This window comes from Suncus etruscus, chromosome 3 (genome assembly GCF_024139225.1).
Source record: "Suncus etruscus isolate mSunEtr1 chromosome 3, mSunEtr1.pri.cur, whole genome shotgun sequence".
NCBI lineage: Eukaryota > Metazoa > Chordata > Mammalia > Eulipotyphla > Soricidae > Suncus > Suncus etruscus.
Window position 1 is genome coordinate 88029713 of NC_064850.1, and position 18340 is coordinate 88048052.

At 53.1% G+C, this 18340-nt stretch overlaps 1 protein-coding gene and 1 pseudogene across 1 annotated transcript; both read left to right on the top strand.

Annotated features, from left to right (window-relative positions):
* The first annotated feature begins 1200 nt into the window (after positions 1–1200).
* On the top strand, positions 1201–16726 carry IKBKE (inhibitor of nuclear factor kappa B kinase subunit epsilon). Its single transcript, XM_049770940.1, has 20 exons — positions 1201–1312; positions 1770–1910; positions 2411–2540; positions 3927–4108; positions 4307–4467; positions 5200–5310; positions 5517–5696; positions 6083–6279; positions 7344–7408; positions 7490–7581; positions 7657–7743; positions 9845–9920; positions 10006–10118; positions 11558–11634; positions 12705–12744; positions 13352–13453; positions 14083–14179; positions 14694–14806; positions 14953–15024; positions 16119–16726. The coding sequence occupies exons 1-20, from the start codon at positions 1226–1228 to the stop codon at positions 16150–16152; spliced, it is 2157 nt and encodes a 718-aa protein (XP_049626897.1). The 5' UTR covers positions 1201–1225; the 3' UTR covers positions 16153–16726.
* On the top strand, positions 3452–3536 carry LOC126005339 (uncharacterized; annotated as a pseudogene).
* Positions 16727–18340: the final 1614 nt, after the last annotated feature.

Genomic DNA, 18340 nt, shown 5'->3' on the forward strand with positions numbered 1-18340 from the left:
GGACGGAGACAAACAGGAAAGGGTTAAGGGGCGCCGCCGCCTTTGATGGAGGCGACACTCGGCACCCGCCTCTTTCCGGCCTGCTCGGCTCCCGGACGCGCCCTGCCGGCGCCGACCCGACCCGCCGCGCGCGCTGCCGGGGAGCCGGGCCCGGACCCAGTAAGTGCGTGGAGGGGACCCGGGGGACCTGGGCTGTGCAGAGGGGCGTGGGGACCCGAGCTGCCGCGCCGGCCGCCCCTCCCTCCCCCTCGCCCCTCTGCACCCGCAGCTCCAGCCGAGACGTCTCGGGGCGAGCCGGTCTCCCAGCCTGCAGCTTCTTGCCAGGAGGGGCGCGTGGGGTGCTTGCTCAGCTTCCCTGCCCCCGAACTGATTCCTCGGCAGCTTAGGGGGAAAGCCAGACCACGCGAGGCCCATGGGTGCTGTGGGATGACCTGTAGCAACCCCAAGTGTGAACGCTGATCTCCGGCCGAGACCTCTGGGATCTGACCCTTCCTGACGTGCCTTCCAGCAAAGAGCCAAGGGCAGTGGGCTCCCCAGGGGAAGCCGGGCGGAAAGGAAAATATAGGCGCTAGCTAGAGACACTGCCCGAGCCAGTCCTGCCCACCCAGCGGGCCCCAGCACTAAGCTGGACTAGAGACAGTGGCTCAGTCCCTTCCAGGAAATAAGTGCTTCTGGAAGAAGACAAGGCCAGGATAAACATTTGATAGATTTCTCTGGGGCTCCAGTGCTCTTTGACCCCTTGCCCCTATGCTCACCCACGGGCTCACACCCAGGCCCCGCCTGCAGCAGGAAGCAGTGTGCCTGGGTGAGTGGGTGGGGAGGGCCAGTGTCGCAATCCTGGAGATTTGTGGTCCAGTGGGTCACGCTGCCTGCCTGACCCAGAGCTCTTCCTTCAAGTTCTGTTTCTGCTTCCTGGGATAATCCCAGGTCTGGGTGCCAGCACCTGAGGACTCTTGTTGCCTGGAACAAAAGGGTTTGCTTTTTGTGAGAGGGCAGAGGAGGGGCTCAGGAGGCATGCGTGGGGGCCAGGTTAAGGCCAGGCCCATTGCATTGCTCCAGGGGAAGTTACTGAACTTTTCAGTGCTTTAAAATGCTTGTGCCGCCGCCTCCCCCCGCCCCATGACCCCATGAAATACTTTTGGGGTAGCACAGCCACTACTCAGACTGGCCCCTGGGCCTCTGTGTGCTCCTCTGCAGGCTGAAGGTGGCTGGCAGTGGGGCAGGAATGCAGAGCACCATCAATTACCTATGGCACACGGACGACCTGCTGGGCCAGGGGGCCACGGCCAGCGTGTACAAGGCCCGGAACAAGGTACTGCTGCAACCTACTTGTTCTTCACCCTGGTGCCAACTGGGCTAGACCTCTTTGCTTTCTTCTGCAACACTGGGGCACTCAGGAGAGGGGGTCCTTGGTATGGTGGTTCAGATTCAAGGCAGCCCTGAGAGACTTAGTAACCTCTGGAGACTGGCTAGCCCCCCCCCCCCCCCGCCACCAGGAATAGATGGAAGAGATTCCTGCAGCTCTCACCACCCCCAGCCTGAGCATGTGGTCAGGCTGTGCTAAACTGGGGGGTATTCCTGCACCGCAGTTATATTGTTATATTGCAAGAATGATAGTGGCAACCCACTAGCAGACCCTTCTGCTCTCTCCCAGAGCTGCCCAGCCCTTTTGAGTAGAACTATTGGGAGATGTGCCCCACCTCATCTCTGGAATCGGGAAGGATGCCTCCCAGGTCAGGAGGGATTTACAGCCGTGTTCCCCATGACAGAAATCCGGGGAGCTGGTCGCTGTGAAGGTCTTCAATGCTGCCAGCTACCGGCGCCCCCACGAGGTGCAGGTGAGGGAGTTTGAAGTCCTGCGGAAGCTGAACCATCAGAATATCGTCAAGCTTTTTGCCGTGGAGGAGACGGTGGGTCCAGAGCTTGGTCCACAGAGGGTGGCCTGTCCTTGAAGCTCCCTGACTTGGATAATTTAGGCCACATGTGACAGAGACTTAGTTATGTGCCAGGCAGCTGATCCAGAGCTTTCAAATGAAGAGGAAAGAATGCAGGGACTGGAGAGTCCATTGGTTAAGGCACTTGCCTAGGATGTGGCTGTGGCCCTGACAATGGCTCAGAACCAGCACTGCATATGCTTCCTTGAGTGCAGAATCAAGTGTGGCTCTAAAGCACCACTGGGTGTACCCCCATCCCCCAAGAAGGAAAGAAGGTCAAAGGAGGGCTTAGACCCAGTCTAAGAGGACTTCCTGTAAAAGGAACTCCATTGGAGCTCCATTGAGAGGACTCAGCAGAGAACCAGGGAGGGAAGGCAGGACAGAATCTGGGCTCTGGAGAGGAGGAGTTTGGGGGTAAAAGCTGGGAAAAGGAAAAAGCTCCTCTGCCCTCTCTGAGGTTCCCCTGTCTGACCCAGGGGGCCAGCCGCCAGAAGGTGCTGGTGATGGAGTACTGCTCGAGCGGCAGCCTCCTCAGTGTGCTTGAGAGCCCCGAGCATGCATTCGGGCTACCCGAGGAGGAGTTCCTGGTGGTACTGCGCTGTGTGGGTAAGTCACTGGGGGCCCCTTTTTCTCAGGCACTTCTAATATCCAATCACGGGAATATTCAGACCCAGACTCCACTCCCAGAAACAGAGGAAAGGTCAAGGACTGGTTCCTGCTGACCCATGTTTCAAACTCCAACTCAGAACAATATTTAAGACTAAGTATGTGGCTCAGTAGTGAAGCATACCTGTTTTGCCTATATAAGGCCTTGGGCTTTAATTCCCTTCTCTCTCTCTCTCTCTCTCTCTCTCTCTCTCTCTCTCTCTCTCTCTCTCTCTCTCTCTCACACACACACACACACACACACACACACACACACACACACACACACACCAGAAAATTTAGCTTTAATTCCCTGCTCTGACACACACACACACACACACAGACACACACACACACACACACACACACACCAGAAAAATTTAGCAGGCTGTGCCAAGTGTAAACGGCAACATTAGTCAGGCTGCACAGTGGAAAGAGCCCAGGGAAAGGCAAGTGGGTAGACAATGCAGTGACTGGTCAGTAACCTTCAAAGGGAGGCATTTGTGAACCTTGCAGCACTGCAGGTAGACATAGAAGCTCCTCTCCTGCAAGAAGCCCTTCACACCAGCGCAGGGCCGGGTAGCCCCACCTGGAGCCAGGCAGGAGCATGGAGAGGGGTGGCTCCCTGAGATTTATGTTGGGGAACTTGGTGAAGTTAAGCAAATATTTGAGTGTTGAGGAAGTGTCTGCCACTGAGCTCTAAAACTGCTTCATGGGCTCTGAGACAGTGCAAGGGTAAAATGTCTTGTCTAGCATGTTGCTAATTCCAGTTTGCTCTTCGGCACTGTATATGGTTCCTCAAATAACACTAGGGTCATTCCTGAGCACAAAGCCAAGAATAACCCCTGAGCACTAGGAAGTATGACCTCAGGCCCCTTTTCCGGTTTATAAGCATGTTTGTGTGACATGTGCCTCCTTTAAATCTTGTTACCATGTTGATACGTTCTCCATCTGACATAAAAAAAAAAGAAAAAAGGAAAAAAAAAACTTCTGGAGATAAAGTATAGAGATAAGCATTTATCTTGCTTGCTGTCAACCCTGTACCAATATGATGCTATGAGCACCAAGCCAGGAGTGACCTTTTAGCACTTTTGTGTATAGCCCCATAACCCCAAAAGCATAAATCTAAAGTAATGATAATAAAGGCAAATTGATGGGGACAGCACACAGCTCTTTGAGTTTCTTGGGGGAATTAGGAGGGAAGCCCTGAGACCACAATCCTCCTTGTCCTATGTCTACTTCTGCCTAGCCTTTCCCATGGCTCTATCAGCCCCGAGGATCTTTGACCCGAGGAGCCAGGAGAGCCCTCCCTTGGGATGAACCCCAGAATCAATTGTCCCTATGCAGTGGCCGGCATGAACCACCTGCGGGAGAACGGTGTTGTGCACCGAGACATCAAGCCTGGGAACATCATGCGTCTCGTCGGATCCCAGGGCCAGAGCATCTACAAACTCACCGACTTCGGTGCTGCCCGGGATCTTGAAGATGACGAGAAGTTTGTCTCTGTCTATGGGACCGAGGAGTACCTGGTGAGCAGGACACTGAGAGCCTGATGGGGCCTATTGTGCCCCCACCTCCAGTGGCTCTTCTATGTGAACCTCCCAGGGGCTGGCACAGGCTGACTGCTTTTCAGGGCTGGGTAAAGGAGCCACTTCGGATGCTTCTCATGCCTCTTTGAGGCAGAGGAAGTGAAGTCCCTTGACTGCTCTTTGCTCCTCCCTCCACAGCACCCTGACATGTACGAGCGGGCAGTTCTTCGAAAGCCTCAGCAAAAGGCGTTCGGGGTGACTGTGGATCTCTGGAGCATTGGAGTGACCTTGTACCATGCAGCCACAGGCAACTTGCCCTTTGTCCCCTTTGGTGGGCCAAGGCGCAACAAGGAGATCATGTACGGTTGGCCACAGGCCTGGATGGCCTCAAACCCAATGTTCCTCTGGTTCCTGTGCCCCGCCCCAGGCTCCTTTTACACCTCTGTTCCTAGTCTCTCCAACCAAACGCTGAATTACCCCTTTCCAATTGAGTCTAAGCCTCAGACCTGACTTCGGGTCTCTGCTCAGCTTTCTCCCTCCTCCACCTGCCATACCACCCCACCCTACCATCAGCTCAGGCAGAACCCAGCCAACTAGTCCCTGTGCAAGGTCCATTCTTGCTTTCTGGGGAGTCAGTACTCCTTGTGCCTAGCCATCAGGGTGAAGGGGCAGAGAGATGGTACCCCCATTTCAGGGTTCTCCTCCTAGGAAAGCACATATTGCATATGACTTCGTAGGTCATTTGGGGACCAGGCATGTTCCCAGGTGCCAAAGATAGCATCGAAGTCAGACCAAATAGTAACATTCTCATTCACTTCAGAAGGGGATGGGTAGGGGGAAGCAAGGGATGCTGTATTAGACTGGGGTGGGGGGTACAGGCCCAACCCTGTACCACCCTGAAGGGTCAACACCAAGCCAAGCAAATAGCAAACAGTTGGCTGAGAACCTGGACCCTCAGATTCCATTCCCAGGCTCCCTGGGAGAGACTGACTGCCTTGAGTTGGTGCCCTGAGCCGTCTCGGCTGAGTCTGTACTCCTGAAGGCCTGATGATGGGGTTCCACTGACCCAGCCCCACCCTCTACTAACCCAGGTACCGGATCACCACTGAGAAGCCAGCTGGAGCCATTGCGGGCACACAGAAGCGGGAGAATGGGCCCCTGGAGTGGAGCTACACCCTGCCCAGCACTTGCCAGTTGTCCCTGTGAGCAGGCTACAGGGGCAGCACCCACCTGTCACTTTAGGGGCAAGATTCTCTTTGCCAATTGGCAGCTTTAGAGCTCCCAGTTCCTCCTGGCCTTGGCTTCTTGGGGGTGGGGTGGGGTGGGGGGGTCCAGCTTTGCCCGTTACCTCCACGGGACTGAGCACATGCAGAGCCCTCCCTAACAGTCTCCATGTCTGGGAGAGCAGGGGACTGCAGAACCAGCTGGTGCCCATCTTGGCTAACATCCTGGAGGTGGAGCAGGCCAAGTGCTGGTGCTTCGACCAGTTCTTCGCAGAGACGAGTGACATCCTGCAGCGCGTCATCGTGCACGTCTTCTCCCTATCACAGGCCCTTCTTCACCATGTCTACATCCACGCACACAATACGTGAGTGCCCTGAGTAGCAAAACCTCACCCGCAGAGCACTGTGCTCCAGGCAGTGTAGTACAGGCTCAAAAATGGAAGTCTCTGTGTCCACTCTGCTTTGGAAGGAATACAAGCCCCACAAGAGTATGGTGCCATGCAATTCTTGACTTAATGGCTGTTGGGCTGCCAACATTCCATGGCCTTTACAATGTGTGTAAATCTCAGGGGTAGGGCTCGGTGAATCCAAACAAGAAGTGTGGCTGGTGGGAAGAGGCCGAGACCTCTGGATTCTGCTCCACCTCTGCCTCTGTCTACCTTTGTCAAGACAAAGTGCAACTAGTCCTCCTTTGGGAAACTTCCATCTTCTCTGCAGACAAAGCTCCCACACTGCCCTCCCTGCTCTCTAGGATTGCCATCTTCCTGGATGCCGTGCATGAGCAGACGGGTGTAGAGCCCCAGCACCAAGAGTATCTCTTTGAGGGTCACCTGTGTGTCCTCGAGCCCAGCCTCTCAGCACAGCATATTGCACCCACATCAGCAATCAGCCCCCTGACCCTGTTCAGCAAGGCCAGTGAGAACCCCAAGGGACTGGCCTTCAGGGACCGTGAGTAGGCCCAGTGGCTACAGCTTTCTCCCCTACAGACTCTCCTCAGGACCAGGGACTCAAGGCCAGGGTGGGGGTCTGGGATCTAATTTTCTTTGTGGCTGCTTCTTTGGGTGACCAGATCTGGGCTCTAATTCTGCATCTGCTACTGAAATGCCACAGGACACTCTGGCCTCACAGCATTTCCAGAGTGATGAAAGAGGTGTCTATTGGAATAGGGAGATCTGGACTGGGGTGTGAGGGTGGAGGCCACCTGGTGGCGCTTAGAGCTTATGTCTGAAGCTAGAGATTGAACTGGAGTCACATGCAAGGCACATGCCTTACCCACTGTCTCTTTGTCCCCATGGATTTGGATTTAATACATCTGCTAACTCTGGAGCATCTGGGAATTTGGGGTGGAAGGGAATAAGGTTGGAATTATAGTCCTTTGTTCTCCAAGTTCTAGTTGAACTTGAGTGATGCCAGTTTCATCATGGAGATCCCCTCAGGGCCTTCAGTCCCGGGAAGCACCACCCCAAACCGGTTTAGCACTTCTGTTGGCCGTTAAAATAGGAGCTTAGGTAAAGGAAAAGAAAAATACAAAATCATTGTCTGCAGTGTCTTTGGTCTGAACTGTTTTATTCCTCTTGTTTAGGTGCTTTTATTCATAAATACGTTTAGTAGAATCACTCATTTTCTGTCTTTTCCCAGCTGCTCTACTAATACTGCCTGGAGTTGGGCTTAATTCTTTTTTCGTTTATTTTGTTTTTGGGCCACACCTGGTGACGCTCAGGGTTTACTCCTGGCTATGCCTTCAGAAATTGTTCCTGGCTTGGGGGGACCATATGGGATGCCGGAAAATAGGAGCTTGGGTTCAAGACTGTAGTTCTCCAAATAGAACACAAGGGGGCAGTGAGAAACCACATATAGAAAGCACATGGCAGTCTTGGAACATGAGCCTCCAGGCTCTTAATGAAGTTTAAGGGGGGAAATTGGCCCTGACAGGTGTGTGAGCTGGAAAAATGAACTCCGAGTTCACCTAGGACCATATAGGCAACCCCCTCAGACTGAGTCTTTATCTACAGCTGCTCTGGATGTCCCCAAGTTTGTCCCCAAAGTGGACCTGCAAGCAGATTACAGTACTGCCAAGGTGAGGTGTGGACCCCCGGAGTGGGAGCAGAACTGAGCAGGGTCAAATGTTTGGATCTGATTGCCTGCCGCTGTGTTCCAGAGTGCGCTGGGTGCCGGCCACCAGGCCCTCCGACTGGCACGAACCCTGCAGACTGGGCAGGAGCTGACACTTCGAGGGCTGTATTGGTTTGTGTGAGTCTCCCACCCCTGAAGGTGAGCAGATGGGACACCCTGGGTGCAGATCCTGACCCTAGTCTTGCTGAGCAGGGAGATGCTGCAGTCCACATGCCGAAGGACTCTGGACATCATTCAAATGGCCCTCCTCTTCCTCGGCAGCAGCCTGGGCACTGAAAGGTGGGTGTCTGGCCCTGACTGGTGGGCACAGTTGGCATGGCTGACTAAAGCTTCCAGCTGTGTGTGTGTGTGTGTGTGTGTGTGTGTGTGTGTGTGTGTCTGTCTGTGTCTGTGTCTGTGTCTGTGTATGCGCTCGTGCCCCCTGCACAGAGCAGTACTGCTGTTTCAGCCACACTAGAAGGTGCCTCTGGCAACAACTCCCCTCCTAGGCTATCTCCCCACCTGAAGGGGCCTTTGGCCCAACCAGCATCCCCAATGCACATGCTTTCCAGTCCCTCAGCTCAGCATCCTGGGAACTCTGTTGCCTCCTCTCCTCCATGACAGCCTTGTGGGGTTAAGTTAGATAAGGAGCTAGTAGAAGAGGAAACAGCTCTAGCACCAGCCCAAGAGGGAAGGGTGAAGACTGGCTCCCAGCCAAGAGGCTGATAGGAATGGAAACTGTGCCAGGAACCCTACATTCTGTGTGTCCCATGTGTCCTTAGAAAGTCCCAAAAGTCCTAGGACTGGTGACTCCCCCAGTATTGCATTCCTCTGAAACTGCATGCTGGGGGCATGTGGGAAAATTAGATGGAGTCCCATTGATAGTTTGGGACCACACACAACCGATCATTGAGGTTTTGTGGGTGGGAAGCAGCATGTGAGCCCACTGGTCAGGATGAGACTACTAGAGCCTGGCTCAGGCAGGATAGCCCCTCTGGAGTCTGGTGAGCAACAGACAGCTGCAGTCCAAGGGGAGACTTGCTGCCTCAAGACAATTTCCATGCCTTTCCCCTTGTGTTCCCTTTTCTTCCTGCACATCCTCTGGTCTTAGCTCCCACATCCTTGGTCATCCACTGCTATACATAGTGAAATCTGAGCTGTCTCTGTGAACAGAGTGGCAGGACAGAGCTGTGCCCCCCTCAAAAGGAAGATGAAAGCTGTCATGACAGCAAGGCTGCTGGCTGTGTAAGGCGAGCCTGTGCCTCCCCCTGCCCAGGTCTCACTCCTCTGGCCCCCAAACCCCCTAATATGGTCAGTCATCTGTCCAGGCCTAGGAGGGATAGTGGTGAACTGAGCTGGCACCCACCATCAGTGGTGCCTGTTTTATTCCTGATGCCACCTCTGCTACCATTTCCAAGCCCAAACACACAGGACTTGTTATTCCTAATTATGAGTGTTTAAGAAGTGATGCTGGTTGTTGAAAGCTGGAACATGGGCAGGCAAAGATGAGACTGAAGGGGCCTAGTAGCATTTCTCCTTCTGGAAGTTCTTTTGGGAAGCACCAGCACCACTGACTCAGCCCAATTTCGGCTTCGAATGAGCGTCCAGCCCCACCCCAGTGCATCCCAATTCCCCACTCACACTTTCTTTCCAGATGGTTTTCCTGAGCCAAAGAGGGACCCAGTCAAAAAGCAATACCCCCTGGCTCTCTGACCTGCAAGCCGCTTTCTCCTTAAGAGCACTGGTGGCTCAGTGAGTCACCCCCATAATTCCACCTTCCAGATTCTTCCAGAATTCTCTGGTGACATCTGGCTTGTACTTGCCCCAGGTTCCCTATAAATGTAGATTTCTATGCTGGGTGTAGACAGGTCCAACATTTGGAGATAGAAACCTCAAAAGTGATGTAGGGACACTTCTAGCCCACCTGGCTCTTGTGGCTTAGAGGCTGATGTCTCTGTTGAACAGATACATCTCCCTGCCAGTCAGTAAGTATTGCTTGGGCTGCACACAATCATTTCATATTGATGTAACACCATGCCCAAGTGGATCCTTCCACAGGGCCAGTATCATAACTGCTAAGGTGCCTACTCAGTAAGTTGCTGTTACCATGAGATAGTTCCCTGGAAGGGTAAGGACAGTATCCCTTGCCATTAGTCATGTATTTTCAAAACCCTCAGCTGCCTGTCTTATGCAGTTAGTTGAGTTCTAACCCCAAGACCAGCTATTTCTGCTACCCTTAGCCTTTGTTCCTTATAATGCTTGGGAAGAAGGGACATACATAGACTTCTCTAGAGGACCCCCAAACCCTGGCAAAGTTGCCCCAGAATGCTGCCACCCACATGCCCTGGGAGTAACTCTGCCTATAGCTCCCTCATGGAAGGTTTCTCTGTCTTTCCCCGAGGTGCAGCAGTGTGGCTGGGGCGCCCGAGCTGCAGGAAGTGAAGAAGGCTGCAGAGCTTCGCTCTAAACTTCAGACGGTAAGATATGGGGCTGCCAAGGCAGAGCTGGGGGCTGTCTGCAGAGCTCCGCTCAGGACTCTGGGCCTGTCTTTTGGTCCTGCAGTTGGCGGGGGTCCTCTCCAGATGTTCCCACAGTGTCAGAGAGACACAGCTGAGAATGAGCTCCTTGAGCGCTGAACTGTTGGAGAGCCGGGCCCAGGTACATGCGGACAGAAGGTCTGTGGGATTTCCTGGGTGTGGGGGCAAAAGGTAGACACCTCAAAGGGTCAGACTAGGGCCCTTTGTCTGCACAGGGGTGGGCACCCTGGGTGGGATCCAGGAACCAGCCAGATCTCCCCCGAGACTAGTCATAAGGGAAAGAACTTGGGTCCTACCACATGCAGGGGTTCAGAGAGGGAGTTGGAAATGTGAGCAGGTGCTGACATCAACACAAGAACAGTCCTGTTTCCTTCTGAGCTCTTCTGGGTTGTGCTCGGGTCTCTCTGTTTACTTAGGCCACTAACAGAACCCTCCCTATGGCTCTGACTCTCTGAACCCTCTTCGGAGATGAGCATCTCCCCCCAAAGGCCGACCCCAAGTCACAGCACTTGGGCTTCAGATCAGGGCTGCCCACCTGAGCTGGACAGATCAAGGTCCAAGGTGCAGGGGAACATGGGTCCGCAGCTTGGAACTCAAACCCTTGAGCCCCACAGGCTTCGTTCTGGACTGTTTGTGCTCCAAGTCAGGCCTAGGTTGGCTTGAAGCATTCTTGAGTCCAGCCTGAATTGCTGAGTGCTCCAGTCCTCCCGAGACTGAGTGTGGGAGGAGTACCCCAGACCGGTTAGATGTATTGTCTGTGCATCAAGGTGCCTTACTGAAACCAAGGGCATCACGGAGTTGAGTGCCTACTCTCCACCTTAAACCCATGGATAGAGTGATGTGAGGACCTGTTAGCCATGGGGTCCGCTAGGGGGCGAGTCAGGAACCTGACAGAAAGTATCATGCTCTGCCCAGAAACAATTGAGATAAAGACACAGGGCAGAAATATTGCTAAGTAGACATGATAAGGCCCCATGCCCACCCACTCACACCTAAAACCACAAACAAAGTGGCTGTAAGCAACCAGAAATAGTACCCTGAGATACTTCTGAGGGCCTCAGGAGAGGCCCTGCCTCTTATTTCCTCCAGTTTGATACAAGACCTTTTTTGGATTTGGGGCCACACCCAGCGATGCCCAGAGTTACTCCTGGCTCTGCACTCAGGGATCATATGGGGTGCCAGGGATTACTCCCAGGTCAGCCATATGCAAAGTTGGGTGTGTCAGAAAGGTGTGGCTTCACTGCTTCTGCCCTTCCCGAATGGCTGAGCCACCTCTGTCCATTAGAAGAACCCCTCAGGCCAAGGCATCTCTGAAGGAGTCTTATAAGTCTTTGTGACAAATGCCCATATCTCCTGTCATCCTGTAACTTAAATAATAGCATGTTGTGCATGTACATGACTGTTCAAGAGAAGGAACCAGTCTAAGAATAAATGGCTCAGACTTAGAAATAGGAGAGAGACATCTCTGCCCACAAGGCTGGTCCTGGAGACAATGATTGGCTCCTGCATAGTCACTCCTTCATCCCCATGCTGCCCCATGTGGTTCCCCTTTCACTGGGCTTGTCTCCTGCTGTCAGCATCCAGGAGATTCAGTGCTGTGTGGACAAGATGTTCGTCATCTACAAACAGTTCAAGAAATCCAGACTGAGACCAGGTGAGCTGGGGAGGGCAGCAAGTCTTCCCCCATCTTCCTGTCACCCTCTGTTCCTAAATGCTCCCTGGGGTGGGGCCTTCAGAGCCCTCGGTGTGCTGGAGCTCCACGGATTCCGGTGAGCAGCTGATCCGAGCCACTCCCCACTCCCCCTCGCAGCTGTGGCCCCAGAGGCTTTTGAAGATGATTCAGGGCCCTCAGTGGGACAGGTTCTCCAGAAAGGGGTCTGAGAAACAACCTTTATTGCACTAGCAATAAAGTGGGATGCTGATCCCCATGGCTTCTTCTCACCCAGTATATCCAAATTATCACTTCATATTTAATATAAATTATTATTTTAAATTTACTTACTAATTTATTGGGGGAGTTTGGAACATCACCAGGGGCTGGTTTCTACTTGTTGCCCACTCTTGGTAGTGCCTGAGATCCAACCCAGGACTCCCATATGCAAAGGAAGTCGTCTCTCCACCTCGCCCAAGTGCTTTTACAAACACCCTCTCTTCTAGCCTCAAAAGGAGGTTGATTTCTGCTGATCTCACAGATGCCTTTCTTAATCTTTAAAATAAACCGTGACTACTAACACCTGGAGTGCTGAAAGAAGCCATTTTGTGGCACGCTCAGAACTTTGATTTGGGCAGTGTCTACAGCTCCGCAAAGGACCCTGTGTGGTACAGAGAGGGAGCTGTTTCCCAGAGATCCTGAGTTGGCACCAGTCACTCACTGCACTCTTGGCATGTGGGCACCTGACTCACCCTCCCCTTGCCCAGCAGGGGACAGCCTCTCCCTGGTACTGTGAGCTTAGAGCAAGGAGTTGGGGCTGAAGACAGGTCCAGCTTTCAGGGCCTGCTGGTTCTGCCCTCCAGGCGATACCCTCCTGGTACCTCTGTGTCTGGAAGTCCCTTTCTCATCCTAATGTTGTACCCTGGGTGCTGGAAGCATTTCCGGTGCCCAGGAGTCTCCCGTGGGACAGGCACTAGGCGGGCAATTCTTAACTTTGTAGCTGTCTTCCAAACTTTGTGATGATCTGTTTCGTTGGCAGTTCAGTTGCCATGATTCCTCTCTGTTCCTTCCAGGGCTCAACTACAATGAGGAGCAGATTCACAAACTAGATAAGTGAGTGTCTTGTCCCCTGCTGGAGGGTGAGGCAGATACTGGGCACCAGGGCAGAAAAGCTCTCTGGGCCAGAAGGGAAGTGGTGGTGGCCCCAGCTGGACTGGGTCTGACAGGGTCTGAGACAAGGTCTCCGAGGCCCAGATAGAGATGGGGTGACTGAATCAGAAGTTGCTCAAAAGCAATGTTAATATGGCCTGATTGGCTTCTAGCTGGAACAAGATGTAGTTAGGATGTCCTTTCCTAATAGTCTTCAGTGGCTTCCCGCCTCCTCCTTCCCACTTGCCTGTCTCCTAAGCACTAGGCTTCCAGTAGCTTCCTGATGTTGATGTTCCAACCCCCCTCTCTGCCCTGCCCTGCCCTCCCCTCCTTCTCCCTCGCTTCCCTGGGGACTTACCTTGCTGGGGTGTGACCTGAGAGAGGGTTCTGTCTGCCTCCTTTCTCCTTTGATGTGCTCCACTTCCATGCACACATGTGACACCCTCCACTTCTCCTTTGGGCCCAGGGACCAGGCGCAAAGTATGTGATGAGATGGTGAGATCCAGGGCTGCTAGGTTTGTGCCTTGGCAGCTCTGCTGCTTAGCTCTGTACTGGTGTTCTGTCTTTTCAGAGTCAACTTTAGTCATTTAGCCAAAAAGCTCCTACAGGTATTCCAGGAGGAGTGCGTCCAGAAGTATCAGGCGTCTCTGGTCACACATGGCAAGTGGATAAGGTAATGACCTGTCTTGTGCCTGAGCACACAGACCCCAATATGGGTCCATATTGTTGCAAATGGTGAACTCACTGTTTGGGGGTTAGACCTTCTTCCAGCCCTGTCAATGACTTCTTAAGCTGTTTTCTGTTTTTGGCCACTGTGTCTGGTGCTGTGAAAATCATGTAAATGCAGAAAGATTTGGGGGTGGGCAGCATGAGAAAAGGAAATCAGCCACTCTGCAGGGGCCACCATTGGAGCAAGCTGAGAAATTCTGCTCTACAGACAGGACTGGTCTAACTCTTTTGTGCAGTGGAGAACATCTGTGCTCACTCCCTCTGCCAGAAAGAGAGATCCTTAGAGTCTTGACATCAGTCTGCCCTGGAAATGGGAGCATGTGCAGGTTCTGTGTGGACTTATTCACCTCTCTAGAGCCTGGTCTGGCCCAGGCTCAGTCTACAGGGCAGGGTGCCCTTGCCCAACTGCAGGCCAACCTCAGCTCCCCATGATGTCTTTTCTCCCTGCCCCCAACCTGCAGGGCAGATATAGAAGGCAAGGCTGTGTCTGGTTCCATCAGCTCTCCTTGGAGGACTCTTCTCTGTGACTGTATGCATGGTGGGAAGCCTGGCTGACTTTCATCTGTTCCCTAGGGTGGCACATGAGACTAGGACCCACCTGCGCCTGGTTGGCTGCTCCGTGTCGGCCTGCAACACAGAAGCTCAGGGAGCCCAGGAAAGCCTCAGCAAGGTTGGGATCTTCAGGGCCCTGAGGCACCCAGGTGGTTCCCCTGCCTTGGGGGAGATTCTCCAGACCAAGTCCAGTCAGCTCGTGGGTGAGAAGTCTGTCTTCAGGGCCGAGGTGGGGTGGAAGGAGCAGCAGGCAGGCACGTGCTCAGTCTCAAGGGCTTTTCCAGTGCAGATCCTCCAGGAGGCGCTGCAGTGCTGTGAGGGCATGTGTCCTCTGAGCTGCTGTCCGTGAAGAGCCCAGGGCAGCCCCAGAGGCCACTTGTGCTGGGCCCTGCATCTTATAGTCTGGGCCTCTCTAAGAGATAGGCCTCGTCCATAGGCTGTTGTACCGATTGCAGATGAGTGCAGGGGGCATTGCCAGATGCACTTTAGGGAGCCAGAGGGACCTCAGGAGGTGGGAGGGGGCAGGCCTGAGCATTCTAGGGGTCTTATACTATGCCAATACCCTTCCTTATCACCTCTGACTTGCACTGAGCTAGTTCATCCCTTCTTACCAAAGCTTGGCTTCCTTTCAGATCCTTGACGTACTGTCTGGCCAGCTCCTTCAGGACCAAACAAAGAAGGTGCAGGCTTCACCACCCCTCACAGCTGCTTATCCCAGCCCCGAGCCAGAGGACCTGATTGTTCAGTAATACAGAGTGAGGGATGGGGGGAGGGATGCTGAGGTTTAAGGGCCTAGGGCCTTGCTTGGGGGAGTGAGGAGAATAAGGCTGCCTGGTGGGTGGGGACTCTGGAGGAAGCCTCTACTCTACAGCTGTGTCTGCCTGTGCACAGCATGCAGGAGCTCTGTGAGAACATGAAGCTGCTGGCCTTTGACCTCCTGGATAACAACCGCATCATCGAAAGGTGAGTTGCTCTGAGATGCTGCCCTGCTCACTCTCCCCACCTCCTGCAGTATCCAGAGGTCGCAGGGAATCCTGGCCAGTGTCTCTCTGGCCCTTGGGAGATGCCTGACTATACCTCCTGGGGGTCATGGACACTGGAGTGGGGCTGAGTAGTTCCACAGAAGGACACCAGAGAACTCCAGGCTCAGGCTCCTCGAAATGCAGCAGGACATACGGCCACAGTTTTGGGCATCCATGCCTGCACTGGACACAGCCTCTGCCCTCACCCTGAGGTCAGAGGACCTCTTTGATTGTCCAGGGGGACAAGGCCCTCTGCACCCTCTCCGCACATGCCTGTCACTTACCTGATGGGAACCAGTGGGTTTGGGGGACGATGGGCAGAGACCCAGACGGACCCCACTCTGCCCCGCACTAATGCAGGCCCACCAGGTTCTTCCCGATCTTCTCTATAATTCAGGAACAACAACCCATATCATTGGATTCAGGGCAGGGGTTCAAGGGGACATACAGAGGAGAGTTGCCCCCAGGGCTGTGGCCTAGCCACCAGAGCTCCCCTCACCACCTCCTGGTCCTGGGCAGAAAGGCAGCATCTGAGCTTGCACTCAGTGTCCAGTTTTAGGGGTTCCTTAAGTTCAAGAGGGTTCAGGAGGCTTCTCTGCCGCCCCCTCTACCCAGGGAGAATCTAGCCTCTAGATTTACTTGGAGGAAGCTCTAAGGTCCTGGAATTTTCCCAAACAGCCCTCAAGGGCAGGAAGTCCTAATTTTAGTGTTAACATAAATTTTCTTCTGTGATTTGTAGCCTATTTATGGATCTCTCAAGAGTTATTTGATTGAATTTGTGCTTCCTTCCTCAGAGCTGTAGCCAAATAGTCAAACAGCCCACTTTAAATTACTTTCCCTCTTCCTGATCCCTTTATGGTGCCTAAAGTGCCTCAGGGGTGGGACTTGTGGAACTTCCCAGGGGTAGAATCTGTAGAAAGTCAGGGACAGGCACAGTCTGGCTGGGAGGTGAGGCAGAGCTGGGCTCCTTCGAGCCGGGGCTGATGGGAGCAGCTTGGCCCACGTTCTCCAGTTGAGATGCCTCCTTGGTTGCAGGTTAAGCAGGATCCCCTCAGCACCTGGCATCTGAGCTCCACAGGGTGCAGAGGCACTGAAGCATTAGCCCCAGACTGAACTCTTCATCCTTCACCATGGGGCCAACACTGGAGGCTCTCTGGGTCCCATCTCTCTAGCCTACCTCTCACTCGACCAACTCCTGAGAGATTGACCCCAGCCTTCCAGACCTTTCCATGAACAGCAGCGCTGCAAGTACTGGGAAACCTGGCAGGACCTTTGTTTGAAGACAGTCACTCATGTGGCATGGCTGAATGGCTGGTCAGAGGATGAGGCTCTACCAGGCCTTCAGCTTCTCCTCTGCTCCTCAAGGGACAGGAGGAGGCCCCTGGCATTTCTCCTGGGGCTCTAAGGACCAATCTTCTCCAAAGAGCTTTTCTTCTGTGGGACACATGTAGGAAAGCAGCCTCTTTGGTCCCACTCAGCCCAAGTTCCCTCTGCTCTGAGTTTGGCTGAAGCTAAGAGGGAGAGATTGGGGGTGGCAGTGCTTGGGCTCCCTTTTCTCTTTCTGGGCACCCCAGTCCTGAACCAGGATCTCAGCCATGGCCAGTAACCCGGGCTGAGAGAGCAGCTGAGGCCTGTGTTTGAAAAGGAATGATAAAATTAATAATTTTATTAATAATAAATTTTATTAATAATTTATTAATAAAATAAATGATGTTCCTCTCTTGCTGTGTCCACGTGGCTTTCTGCAGGAAGGGCAAGCAGCTGGGTGCACTGACACTTAGGTAGGAGAGGACACAGGTGGACTGGGAAATAAAGTTGGGGTCACTCCCAAATTGTCCACCTTTTCCTAAAAAGGGCTTCAGGGGAGAGCCAGAGGCACTTCTGCTGGAGTCTCACTTCTCTTCTCCCAACTCTTGTCCAAGCCTGAAACCTAGGGAGAAAGATGTTCTGACCTCTTTGGGGGCAGTAAGATCTCCCAAATAGTGCTCAGGGACCCTGAGGTCACTTCTGGGGATTGTTAGGTTTGTAGCTTAATGTAAGGGTCCATGGCTCTGTTCCTCAGGCCCTACAGTGCTGGAGATCATTTGGGCTACCACAGCAGTGCTTGGGGGTCTTCAGGGCTGCTCCTGGCAATGCTTGGGGAACTACCTGATGTGAGGGATATGTAAAGCTTGAGACTTAACCCTGGACTATCATTCTGGTCTGGTCTCTTGTCTTTTAGCCCCAAATTGACCCCTAGTGCCTTCTCTCCCCCATGTCCTGCATTCTGGTCAGGAGCACTACAGGCAGCTATGAGCTCTCCTGTGTTTCTCTGGAAGCTGGCTTGGGGGACCATATGGGTACCAGGGGTCCATCCTAGGTTAGCACATGCAAGGCAAACGCCCTTCAGCTTGCACCACCACTCTGGCCCCTTAACAGAGAAATTTGCCAACAAACTTCTTGGGCCTCTTTTTTCCTTTTTATTATTACATAGTTGTTTATTATTATTATTATTATTTGATGTCATGATTATAATGGTAATAACCTTTATGTTTTAGGGAGCATACCCAGAAGTGCACAGGAGCTATTCCTAGATCCTTCTGCTAGGAGTGACTCCTGGCCACTCTAGTCAGGGTCTGTTGGATGCAGGGCAAGTGACCCCTGTGCTGTTTCTCCAGTCCCAGCCTTTATGGCTTGATGTACAAAGTCACTGCACCTTCATTACCACCAAAGTGCCCAAGACCCCCACCATTATGTCACTTCTCATCCATTTTATCATCTGGTAATCTTCATGTTGTATTTGAGGATACAGACAAACATTCTACTAGGACATGTACAAAACTTGAGGAATACTGAACTCATGCCCCGGCCCCCACCCCAGCTGAGCCTGAAGGCCCATGTCCATTGGGGAGATGCCACTCATCCTGGACTCCCATCTCCATTTGCTTTTGCAAGGCTACCTTGTACTGGAGTAAGTTTCAGAGAATTTCTCCAGTTGGTCATTTGGGACTCAGCTTCCAAATTGCCCTCATGATTTTGTAATGTGTGTGTGTGTTTTTTTATACCCAGAGGTGTTCTGATTGATTCTCAGGGGTAGCTCCAGGAGTGCTTGGGGGACTGTGCAATATGGGGACTGAGTCTAGTACATGCAAAGCCTGTTGCACTACCTCTGAGAACCTTTAATGGTCTTTTTTCCCTCACAAAGACTCCTTAAGCAGACACCCCAGAGAGAATATAAAGATAAAGAAGAGGGAAAAGGAACAGAAAGAGAGAAAACA